At 50.2% G+C, this 12781-nt stretch overlaps 1 protein-coding gene across 1 annotated transcript; it reads left to right on the top strand.

The window, feature by feature from the left end:
* Positions 1-6074: 6074 nt before the first annotated feature.
* Positions 6075-11724, top strand: LOC131830372 (spermatogenesis-associated protein 31E1-like). Its single transcript, XM_059172647.1, has 4 exons — positions 6075-6334; positions 6709-6766; positions 7313-7373; positions 7614-11724. Exons 1-4 carry the CDS (start codon positions 6149-6151, stop codon positions 11674-11676), a joined length of 4368 nt encoding a protein of 1455 aa, XP_059028630.1. The 5' UTR covers positions 6075-6148; the 3' UTR covers positions 11677-11724.
* Positions 11725-12781: the final 1057 nt, after the last annotated feature.

Below are 12781 nucleotides of genomic sequence, written 5' to 3'. Positions count from 1 at the left end.
GCTAAAAATTGTGGAGACATTTGTCTCATGAGAATGCTCAGCACAGGACGCATTTAATCAGCAAGTACATAGGATGACTTGTCTGCCATTGCTCAAAGGGATCATGAAGAAAGGGCTGTGGTGGGAGAGAGTATTATGGGCTCAGCAACACATCTTTCCACTTAGCAAACCCAACCAAGCTATGAAGCACCGTTGAGCGTCTGATCTGCCAGCAGCAGAGTCCAACATGGCACCATTCCCCAGGGTGACATGCCAGCTGGCCAGTAGCAGTTTGATTGCACTGGGCCACATCTGTCACGGAAGAGGAGGTGTTTATTTTGTTCTTGCTGTAATAGACACCTGCTCTGGATATGTAGTCTCCTTCCCTGCAAACATAGCCTCTGCTAAATCTACTATCCTTGGACTTATGGAATGCTTTACCCATTGGCATGGTGTCCCACACTGTGTTGCCCCAGGTCAAGGAATATGTTTCATAGCAGATGAAGGGCAGCAGTGAGCCCATGATGATAGAATTCATGGTCGTACCATGCTTTCCACCATCCGAAGCAACTGGCTTGCTAGAACAACGAAATGGCCTTTTGAATACTCAGTTACAGAGCTGGCTGGGTGGCAATCACTTGCAAGCAAAATTTGTCCTGGGGCAACATTCTTCAGGAGACTGGGTATGCTCTGAATCAATGCATCCATATGTGAATCTCTTTCTCCCATAGTCAGGATTCATGGGTCCATGAAGCTAGCACTAGACATGGAGGGACACCTGTATTACCCTAGTGACATCACTAGAAAATTTTTGATCCTTGTGTTTCTGTGACCTCATGCCCTGCAGATCTAGAGACCCTCATTCAAAGGGAAGAATGCTACCACCAGGAGACATACTGTGATTCCATTAAAGTGGAACTGAAGATGGCTGCTCGGCCACCTTGGGCTCTTCATGCCTTTGAATACACATAAAATGAGAGTTAAGGTGTTTAACGATCCTGACTATGCAGAAAAATGAGACTGTTAACCCACCGTGGAGGAAATGGAGGGCACCATGGAGAAAATGGAGGGCACCATGGAGAAAATGGATGGCACCATGGAGGAAATGGAGGGCATGTCTGCAGTATGAGAGATTCCACCAAGCTCTCGGGTGAATGTCAGTGAAAAATGACAACCACTCATTCCAGGAAGGACTACTGGTAGTCCAGAAAACACAGGAATGAAGGGTTGGGTCACTCCACCAGATAAAGAATCATGACCAGGTGAGGTGCTTGTTCACAGCAAATGTAATGTAGAACAAGCAGCTGGAGTAGCAGGTACAATACCAGCTATGACAATATGACCAGTTACAGAAATAAGGACTCTAATTCTTTTTTTCATAAGATTTTTTTCATTTGTTTCTTTGTTCAGAGTGCAAGTCGGGAGTGGGACAGAGGCAGAGGGAAAGAGAGAATCTCCAGCGGATTCCATGCTGAGCTTGGAGCCCGATGTGGAACTCAATTCCATGACCCTGACATCATGACCTGGGCCAAAACCAAGAGTCGGATGCTTAAGCAACTCAGCCACCCAGGCATTCCAGGACTCTCATTCTTATGAGTATTTATTCATTATTTTGTTATGAGTATTTTTGTGTTGGTCCATCTCTTTTCTTCCTTCTCTTAGTCCCTTATCAGAGAACATATGACGTATGGAGTTTGCACCCTAGTATTGAAGTTACAGGTTATCAGGCAGAAGAAAGAACATCTCCAAGGACTTTGTATCCTCTGCTAGGGGATGTATTAGTGCATTCTAAGTTGTTTGTAAGCTAGTTGCGTCATGATAGACAAAAGCATAACCTTGTTACTCTCTTTATTTGGAAATTAAGCATGACTTGAAGAGATGTGTATGGGTCCTAAGTTGACAAGGGTTAATTGTGATGGTTAATTATACGTGACAACTTGTGTAGGCCAGAGGACCCAGATAGTTGATCAAATACATGTCTGGATGTAACTGCAAAGGTATTATTTTATATGTAATTTTCACTTAAATATTGAAAAAAACAGATTATGTTCCATAATGTGGGTGGGCCTCATCTAATCATTGAAGGCCTTAAAAGAAAAGATTGAGGGCCCCCAAGTGTGAAGGAGTTCTGCCTCCAGGCAGGGTTCAGACTCAAACTGACACATCAGCTTGGTCTGCCACCATTCTGCAGAATTCAAACATGCCAGCTTTCACAGTCAGCAAATTCTTTAAAATAAATTTCTCTCTTTCTGTGTCTATCTCTGTCTCTCTATCTCTCTTTTTCTCTCTCAGTAAACACAAACACACACATTCTAGAACCCTACTACAGAAAGTGCTTCACATTTGTAATTAAGGAAATAAATAAAGAATGGAAGATGGGCATCATATTTACTCAGAAATTATTGGGATGTGCCTTGGTTATTAATTATAAAGATTCTAACAGAAGTCTCTAGTAAACTCTCAACAAGCACCTTCAAAGAAAGTATAGAAAAGGACTAGGCTATATACCAAAACCCAGAAAAAAAAAAAAAGAAACAAAATGAAAATCCAGTAACTGCATGAAGTAGTAGGCAAAGTGATCGTAAGAATAAAATTAATCAAATAAGAAACATACACAACTGCAACTAAGAAGGGACATATAACCAGACATCAACAAAACATGAGCATGGGATTTGCTTCTCCTGGAGGCATTGGAGCCAGGATGCTGGGTTTCCCCAAACTCTGAGCAAGCCAGTCTGGGTTTGATCCTCTGGCAAAGAGCTACCCGCTGAAGAGCTCAGCCGTGGTTTTTTTTTTCCTTTGTGGAATTGCTGGTAGACCATCTGTCACACACTCAACATAAACCTGAGCATAAAGAATAGCAGTGTAAGCTACAATTGTAATTATTAAGAATGACCCTCACCCCCACCTAACACACTATCCTCTTATGGAGAAGAGCATGGTTAGGAAGCTCAGAAGCCAGGCGACTCACATTGGAATTCACGCCAGGTCCAGGGCACATGGCTCTGGGATCAGCTGTTCCCAGGACATATTGGGAGCTCTGACTAGCTCCCTGATCAGCATAAGAAGTGGGTCAAATTGAGCAAGTTGGAGATGCGTAACAAAGAAATAAACATGGACACCCGTGGCTGGCTGATTCTCAACCTGGATGGATCAGTGGGTTAAGGGCCTGACTCCTGATTTCAGCTCAGGTCAGGATCTCAGGGTTAGCTTGGCTAACCAGCACTTAGCAGGGAGTCAGCTGGAGATTCTCTCTCTCTCTCTGCTCCTCCCCCCTGTTGTGCTGTCTATCACTCTCTCCCAAATAAATATATAAATATTTTTTTAAAAAAGAATAAGAAAGGCTGCAGAGTTAAACAAAGTGAAAGGCCAATGAGTCATCATGTCATCTCAGATTTTGAAATGATAATGAAGAAAGTGGAGAACAACCCATCCTCCAAAACATGCCAAACTCTGGGGTAGGGGGGGAATCTGTCACCTTTAAAAATGTTCCCTTGGAAACTATTTCCCAGGACACCTTCTCATAAACACTCATTGGCTTTCTTCTGAATATTTATGGCACAGGTATGGAATGAATGCCGTTACATAGAGCATGAACATGAAAACAGGCAGGAGCAATAAACCTGGCATCAGAGAATGCATTGGTAAGGCAATATCTGGTGCTTCAGGATTTCTGAGCAACAGGGCTGCATGTCAATTTGGCTGTGACCATGATGGTGTCTGAGGGGTGCTGTCTACTTATGAATATGGCTCAGGGGCCAAGCCATGGGACTATGGCTTACCTTCCCGGGTCTGTTTAGGGAGAGGGCCAGAGCTCAGAATTGTTAAGTAAATTGTATATTTTTATTAAAGCAATAATCTTTGAAGAGTTTAAATACTATTTTCCATTTCTGATATTATGTACTACCTGAAGGGACAGTCAGCACTTAGCATCATGGGAAAGCTGGGGGTGACCCATGGTAGACATCCCAACCTTTCTAAGAAATGCGGTATCATCCACATCTTTAGAGTTGTCTGTACATCCCTCCCCCATCCATCAGTCCTGTTCGCTATTCTCTGTGTTTTCTTTATATTTTTGCCAAAGTAAATGCATCACTAAATCATATTTGATTTTGTATAGTTTTGAAACTAGAACAAATGCAAGCATCCTGCACAATTTTTCTGCAAGTCACTTTTATCTCTTCCTCAGTAGCTTGTCTACATAATTTACACTTTCAATGTTTCGCTGTAGTTCATTGTAACTTGAGCATGATACTGCAGAGCACATACCTTCCACTCGATGGGACTGGGTTGGTCCCCGTTTTTTATTACTAAAAAATGGTGGGTTTTCTCTAGCTCTAGCAAGAGAATACCTCTTTCAAAAGGTCTGCTCTCTTCAGCCTGGACCAGGTCATGATAAAGCATTCTCCAAAGCGATGGCTCTAACTCACAATCCCACCACAGTCAGAGCCCATGGGCACAGGCATAACATCATCACACAGGCAGCTTCCCATGATGTCAGCAGAACACCCCATACCCAAGACATTCTCAGAACTGAAGCTACTTTCTAGAGACTGACATGAATGTTGAGAAACTTGGGCTCTTGAATAATAGTTTGCTGCAAGCCTGGGAGTCCACATTTGTGGACTCATTTGGAAGTTCTTATCTACTTAAAGGAGTGTTCTCAGAAAGAAAGGAAAAATGGGGAGGAAGACAGAATATTTGTAGAAATATGGCTGAAATCTAATCAAATTTGATGGAAACCCTTAATTATAGAGTCAATATTTACCTGCAGTAAAATAAAAACAAGCAGATCTGCTCTTAGAAACATCACAGTCACACCATAGAAAAACAAAGGAGAAATTTTGAAATTGCCAGACAAAAACGTCCCTTCATATACAGAGGGCTGCATTATATTAACCACTGACTTCCAATCAGAGCTAGTGGGGGAAATGTGCTGAAATGACACTAGTCAAAGAGCTAAATGAGAAAAACTTGTCCAGGTGCCTGGGTGGCTCATTCTGTTAGACATCTGAATCTTCATTTCAGTTCAGGTCATGATCTCAGGGTCCTGGGATCAAGCCCCATGTCAAAGGCCTTGCTCAGTGTAAGGTCTCTTTCCTGCTCCCTCTGCTCCTCCCCCTGCTAGTGCATGTATGCTCTCTCTGTGTGTGTGTGTGTGTCTCTCTCTCTAAAATAAATAAATAAATCTTTCAAAAAAAATTGTCAACCCAGAACTCCATACATAGCAAATCTGTCTTTCAAAAATGAAGGCAAAATAAAGATATTCCCAAATACACAAACTTACAAGAATTACTAAAGGAAATCTTTGAACTGGAAAAAAAAAAAAAAAACTTGAATCCAAGATTTGAACATGCTGGATTTGTTAAGGAATGTGCGTGAGCAAGTGCAAGTGTGCCTATACAGAATGTTGTGGAAGTGTTTCAGCAGTTTACTCTCTGCTCATCTCAGAGGGAAAAACACTAGAAATGACTGAGAAACATACCTGGGAGGTTTAACTATTTCATTTTGTTTTGTACTTGCTTAGCTTTGTAAATTTGGAATAATCATTCATTTTCGAAGTCCCTCTAGCTGAAGTTAGTGACGATTAATTGAAATAAAGCATCTTAAGATGTTTTCAAAGTGCAGATGGCTAAAGAAGCACAAAGAAATTTGATTTCCATTTGTACTAGGGTGATGCAAGGCAACAACATATTATGTGGGGAGATTGGAGCTTCAGACAGAGGACAAAATTCCTGGGAATTAACCAAAATTCCAAGGACAAGTCCAGATTTTTAAAGGCTACGAAACTGATGAAGCACAACTGGAGATCCCTAGGGGGACAGGTATTCTCTGAGCTCCATGCAGGATGAAAGCCAATTTGACAAAGATCTGTCTCTAGCAGAGTGAGCGGGTAGAAGTGTCAGGCCTGGGAAGGTGGAAGGATGACGGAGCTACAGGGCTGGCGGTGGAGAGCAGATGTGGTGCAGCTACCTGTATCCCTTACCTGCCCTCAAGGGCCCTTTGTGACCAGACCATAGCTCTGTGATGTGGGCATAAGGCTTGCGTCTGCACATACACACCCAGGGCTCAGTTTCCTGAGGGCAGCAGTGCGATCTGGTCACTAACTCTGGGCTCAGTTGCCTGAGGGCAGCAGTGCAATGGGACTAATGCTTCTCAGAGGAAAGAGATGGAGAATTATCTCTTTCCTCAGGAATTCCTTACTGATAGTTGGCTGAGCTCCAATCCCACTATCTGGGTAGTTAATACCATCCTTGCCTTTGTATGGGGGCTGGGGATCTTCTTCCTCTTACTTTCCTATTTCCAGCTTGATCCATCCTCACCACCATGCAAGAAACAGAGGAAGAGCAGGAAGGTAAGGAACCCTCGGCCCAGACCCAGCAGAATGTGATTCTATCTTCTTTTCTATTATTCTTTCCACTTTTCTGAGTCACTGGAGAGACTCCTGAGATGGGAAAGAATAGAATTGTCAGGATAGAGTAGACCACCATGCATCCAGGGCAAGCCAGACCAGACAGGGGTTAGAGGGACACAAGGATTTATCCCCAAAGATCTCAGGCCTGAGTCCAGGTGTGGTAGAGGGGTACAGGACAGCCTCCCAAACACAGTGACCAGTGGCTGAGAACCGGAAGTTAAGAACTGTCTCTCTAGCAGAGGTCAGGCCCCTGAGCATGGGGTCACCTGCTGCTGGGGCGGGAGTCCCAGCCTCCTGGTTTTCTCTTATCTCAGTACCAAGTGGAGCCACGGAGTAGGAGCAAAAGAAGAAAGAAAAAACAGACTCTGAAAGGTTAGTGTCCACCACTCACCCTTGCGTGCCCCAGTTACACTGTGCCCCCTGCTCTGAGGGCCCATCCCCACCATCTCCAGGATACCAGGGCCTGAGCCCATCCCTCAGGAAACAGAACCCTGGGGTGGGGGGTTGGGGGTTTCTGGGAGGAAGAGGAGAACCTGGAGGCTTCCCAGATTCTGTTCCAGAACAAAACCCTGAGGGGCTGGAAGAGGTGTTGCCCAGCAGGGGCCCCAGGGCCTGGACTGAGGCCGGGGCCTCCCGCTCCTGCTGTGGAAGCTGTTCAACTCCACTCAGGTTTTTCTGTGAGGCCACATGGTTCTTCCTCCCGAAACACGGTCATGAACGAGGAAGCACTTTGGAAAAGACAAAGTGATCCCAATCATGAACCCTGTAATAACCATGCAGGTACATGGCCTTGGACAGTGCTGTTTGAGGATTCCAAGTCCAATCCCCCTAAGGTCTCCCCTAAAGGGACATTGTACCCAGCCTCCTGTAAGACCCCTAGGCCCCGCCTTCCTCTGTGACCCGGTCTCCTGTTTCCAGTTTTCAAAGATTGCCTACAGGATCTGGAAGAGGTTCAGGACCTGTTCTCTCTTCTGCAAAGGTAAAGAATCTGCCCCCTTCTCCCCTGGGTGAGCCTCCCCAAGTCTATGGTGTGACCCCGGGCTGCAGAGAACCGCCCCTGGGGGTATGGGAGGAGGGTGGGAGGAGCCATGGGGACAAACTGTGACCAAAGCCCCAGGCTGAGGGACAGCAGGAGCATTGTGACATGGGTGTGGGGCGTGGAGGGCCGTGGGGACCACTCCTGGCCCCAGCTGCTGCTCACGCCTCCTGTCTCCCACAGCCACCTGTCGAGGCTCTCCAACCAGGGCGGCTTCCACCAGTTCTTACATCAAGCAGCCCCTGGGCGGGTGCGCCAAGGGTCGCCAGCTGGAACTGGTCAGCCATGCAGGGAGCCTGTGGAAGACGCTGCTCCCATCGTGGCCTTATCACCTGCCCACGCTCCACTGATGGGCCCCCCTTGGCCTCTGGCCTCCACCCTGCCATCAGGACCAATGACCTCCTCAATTTCTGTCAGTTCACACTCCTCCCTGAGTACTTCCTGGACAGCAGAGCCTTTCCTCCACCTGGATGGCTTTTCACACCAGCCCCTTGCTCCTCCCCCTTCCCCACCATGTCTCCCTCCTTCTGAGGCCTCCCCTCAGCCTCTGACAGCCTCCTTGGCCCCAGAGCGGCCGGACTCTCCTTTGAATCTCCCTCAGAGTGACTCAAGGGGACCCCCGCCATGCCCCATCCCACAGAGATCAGCTCCGCACATGCCTTGTTCAGCTGACAGGACAGCTTCTTCTGTCCCAGCCATCTCAGGAATGGGCCGCTCACACTACCCCATTTCAGCCCTGTCCTGGTGGCAGGCAGCTGCCAATGCCTGGAACCTGTCCACCTCAACATGCTTGGAGTCTCATCAAGCACCTCTGTCCAGCGGCCCACCAGAGGCCTTGTTCTGGGGAGACCCCAGACACAGACAGGGAGAGACTAGGATCCCCCCTCTCAATAACCCAGACATCCAGAAGCTTCTGGAGATACTAACTGCCAAGAGAACAGAACTGAAGTTTTGGAAGGAGAAGGAAAAGAAGGAAAGGTCAAAATACCAGCTGATGTCTTTCGGGAGAATGCTCAAGTCACCAGGTGATGGGCAGGACACCATGGGCTGCCCATCCTTCTGGAGCATGAGGGGCAAAGCAAAACAGCTGCTTGGTCCTGAGAAGCTCCCACATCCCAAGATTCCAGGGGACCATTTCGAGCAGAAATGTAACCAGCTCTTCTGGGGTCTCCCCTTTCTGCACAGCGAATCCCTGGTTGCCACTGTCAGGATGACCAATCCCCCACTGGAGCTCCCATCCATCATATTCAATGAGTTCTCTCATGCCTTGCCACTCCGGATTCAGGCCAGCTTGGCTCCATGCTTCTCCCTGACCCAGGACTTACAGGACCCTTCGGCCCCTCCCCAACCCTTGACCATGAGCTTGTCCCAGTCCCTGCCCCTGCCTCTGACTCAGCCCCAGCACCTCCCTCTGGATCAGCACCAGCCCCTCCCTCTGGACCAGCCCCAGCTCCCCCCTCTAGCTCAGCCCCAGACCCAGGCCAGCCTTGCACCCTCTGTCCCAGTCGGACCGCCTTCTCTGCCACCGGATATGGGGAGCTGCACTGTAGACCAGAAGACACCGTCTTACGTGTTAACTGCCGTTGAAAACCTGGATTGTCACTTTCTGAAGAAGCAACTAGAAAGTGACAAGGTACCCCTTGTGGTGAAAAGATCTCAGGAAGTCTTTAGCCAAGGTCCTCCCAACCTTCCACAGAGTGACCAGGCCCCCGAAGGCCATGGGTCAGACTCTGTCCTTCCGGGGGACTTGATCGACTCTGAGCTCCGGAAGCATCTGGAGTGGCACCTTTGGAAGAGGCTCATGAAGCAAGAAAGGGGCCCGCCCCGCAGGATCCATCTATCCCGGAAGATACAGCCTCACCAAGAGTTCCAGAAGGTGCCCCAGGCACGCAGCTGGCACAGTCCCACATCCGAGTCTGAATCTACGGATGGAAGTTGCCAGGCCATGCAGAAGACTGGGTCCAGGTACCCAGGAAGGACCGTGCCAGGAAAAAGCCTGGGCAAGGATTCAAGGTCCAGTGCAGGGAGGATCCGGAAAGATCTACACAGGGTCACAATGAGCTCTCCAGGGAAGGTTCTAGGAAGAAATCGTGAGAAGTCAGACACAGACTTGAATACCTCCACAAGCAGCACAGAAGAGAAAAACCCAGAAAAAGACCTTCAAACCCATTTCAGTAAGTTGGGACAGTCCAGCGAGGGTCAGGTTCCTTCCAGGCTCGCTGCCCACCATGCCTTGGACCTTCCCAGAAAGCCAAGCCTTCATCGGAAACCTGGAAAGCCAGCACTTTCCAAGTGTTGGGAACGCTGCATGACCACCTTCCATGATTTTTCCATCCTCAGTCCATACACTCAGCGGATGCTAGAAACACACATCATAAGGCTTAGGGTGAAGCACCAGTGGGGCCTCCCCCTCAAGGTTCTCAAGCCTATAATCATCTTCAAGATGAAGAAGGGCTTCCTCCTCTCCCAGTCCTCCAGTCCCCTCTCAGCCACCTGTGTATCCAAGGTTGGCTCGGGAACCAAGTTTGAGGGAAAACCACCTCAGCCCTATCAAGGAGAGGTGATGAAAGAGTCTTATCCCACCTGGGGGGGTCCCCTTGGTGCTCCCCAGCCTACGTGTGAGGAAATCCAGCAGGCTCTGGAAGGGACTGCACCTGGGGGTGGGCCTCCGGCTGGAGAGGGGACCAGGCCACCTTCTCGGACCTTCACATACAGCTTTGTGGGCAGAATCTGGCACAGTGAGACTGCCTCGAGGACTCTTATGAACAACACCTTGGAGTCAAGTCCAAGTCCAGCAATGGCCATGAAGAAGCCAAGGAGAGCGAATGGGGGTCAGGCCTCACGGGATGTGACCGTGCTAGAGCTCAGCTTAGAGCCCCAGGATTTGAGTGCCGAAGAGCCCAGGGAGGTCAAGGAGGCCCCTGCCTGGGGAGTCACCTTAGAACCCCGTGTGCTGGACAACAACCAAGGCATCTGTGGAGAGCTGAGAAGATCAGGGTCTTCAGGAAAAAGCGACAGCCCCCCGCCACCTGCAAAGTTGGTCGCCCGACACCCCAAAGAGCTATGCCTTGACGCTCAGCACAGGGGATCGGAGCCCCAGAAGTTGATGGAGTCAGAGAACCAGCCTCGGGCCACCAGCCCCACCATGCTCCTTCAAGACTGTGAGACTGTGGTCCTCCATCAAGACTTTGCCACTGAGCATCTCCTTCAAGACTGTCAGTCCAACATGTTCCTCGCTGCTGATGTCTTGGCTTCTCAGGGATGTCTGTCTGGCTTCCAGAGCAGGACCAGTGAAGAGACATCTACTTCCCAGGTGCCACGTGGCCAAAGATCCCGTGGCCAGAGCCCCTACAGGCAGCCGGGACCCCCAGGACTACAGCACCAATGTAAGAGCCTGAGCAGGTCATGGGTACCCCCCGAAGAGAGAGAAAGCTCCAGGAGGTCCCTCTCAAGAGAGCCTGCCAAAGAGTCGTCGGAACTGAAGCTCCTCCAGATCAGTGAGGTGAGATGCCCCATACAGAGCCAGGAGTCAGCAGAAGCTTCGGGAAGCAAGACCTGTGAGATCTCACTGAAAAAGGAGGCGGCACCTCCAGAAAATTATTTCAGGAGAAGGATGAAGCACCTGCTCCAGTGGTTCCTTCCCAGTAAAGGCAAAGGACTGGAAGATTCCCTTCAAAAGGGCAAGTCATCATCATCCCAGGGCCGGGGACAAGCCACAGGCAGGTCGGCCATGGACAGCACTTCTGCCGAGGCTCAGGTGGTCGTGACCACTGTGGGGCAGATCCTAGAGGAGAAAATCGTGCCTCACCAGGGACTCAGGGCCCCAGAGTTCAGCTGGTGCCAAAAGGATCTCCAGGCTTCGGCACGCCCCAGTGTCTGCTACCACAGGGTCCTCTCCTACCAAGAGCAGAGGAGGGTGATGAGGGAGACAGCCAGACCACATGGCACCCCCAGGGGCCGCAGCTATGCCAACAAGACCGAGTGGGTCGCGTCGCCCTTCCCCGCCCAGGTGCGGGGGGGCCCAGGCAGACCCTGCCAGTGCGGGCCCCTCGTGCTGGGCCCTTCAGGCCACACCCTGCAGCCACACTGCCCCAGGCACTGCCTCCTTCAAAGATACATCACACCGGGCCAACCACTCTGTGTTCGTCACGCCTTTCCTGGAAGGACAACTTTCCTCCAAGAAAAAATGCAAACGGTGCAGAGAAAAACTTTTTTTTCTCACATTAGCACATCCTCTATGGACTAATGGCTTCTCCGTGCCACAATTACTTTGCTTCCCCAAAATACATGTTCTTTTTCTCGTGAGTGGTGCTGGCCTCTGTGTGTGCCCTGCTTTGGGGGGTGGGAAGGATCAGGGTCCACTCTCCCTGATGGCGTGCTTTGGCTTCCGGAACAAATGGGGCCTTGGAGGATGGGTGACTGTGGGGCCCACCCCCGCCTCCTTCCTCATCTCCTTCAGTTTCCACGACAAGGTGAATAAGACCCAGACCAGGAACTCGCTCTGCCCATCCTCTCCTGCTTTCCCTCCACCTGGAGCTTGTGTGGCTGCAGGGAGGGTCTGCCAAGGCAGAAATCCTGCTCGGGCTCCAGGAAGACAGAGTCCTAGGTCAGAGTGGGGCCTGCAGTTGGGAGACACAAAGCTGGCCCTGAGGGCAGAGGTGAGAAATCCTGCCCCCCCACACACACACAGTCTCCTTCGGGGAGTAGAGGATGGCCTCCCTGGGAGCCTTCTCACCCCAGGGAATCTCGTCTGAGCTCTGTCAGCCCCTCTTCTCACACTCGGAGCAGCAAGGGACAAGCTGGCTCCCGGCGCTAAGGATGTGTGGGGGCTGCCACAGAGACCCCCAGGGACCAGCCTTGCCCAGCCCCAGGGCACTGAAGGGGTCTGCTCACCGGCAACCCCTTCCCCTTCTGGGGGATGGAGGGGGTGTGGCTGTGGGTGGGGGGACCCTGCCCTTAGGGTGGGACGCCAGGAAGGAGGCCAAGTGACAGGGTGTGCCTATGCCTGGTGTGACGACTCCCAAGACCCTTGGTGTCCCACTGCCACCCAAGGGCCCAGAGGGGAGAAGTTAGAGGCCCTGGGGCTGTCCCTGCAGGGTCTCCACCCCACTCCAGCTGCCAAGTCCAGGGGTGGGGTGGAGGTTGTACAGAAGCCACCTGAGCTCCCACAAGGACGGCCAGATGCCCAGAGGCAGCAAGGCCTTCAGGCAGAGAACTAAACTAATGCACAATTTGATAAGCTTGTAGGTCTGCGGGTCCTGGGACGACTTGTGATCTGTGATCTTTACATACATGTGGCCCAAGGATGGCTCCCAGGGGACTAGTGGGGACTCAGAGGCCAAGGGACTGGC

The sequence above is a fragment of the Mustela lutreola genome, chromosome 4, assembly GCF_030435805.1.
Source record: "Mustela lutreola isolate mMusLut2 chromosome 4, mMusLut2.pri, whole genome shotgun sequence".
NCBI lineage: Eukaryota > Metazoa > Chordata > Mammalia > Carnivora > Mustelidae > Mustela > Mustela lutreola.
The sequence above is the reverse complement of the archived record's forward strand: the minus strand, read 5'-3'. Positions and strand labels throughout refer to the sequence as shown.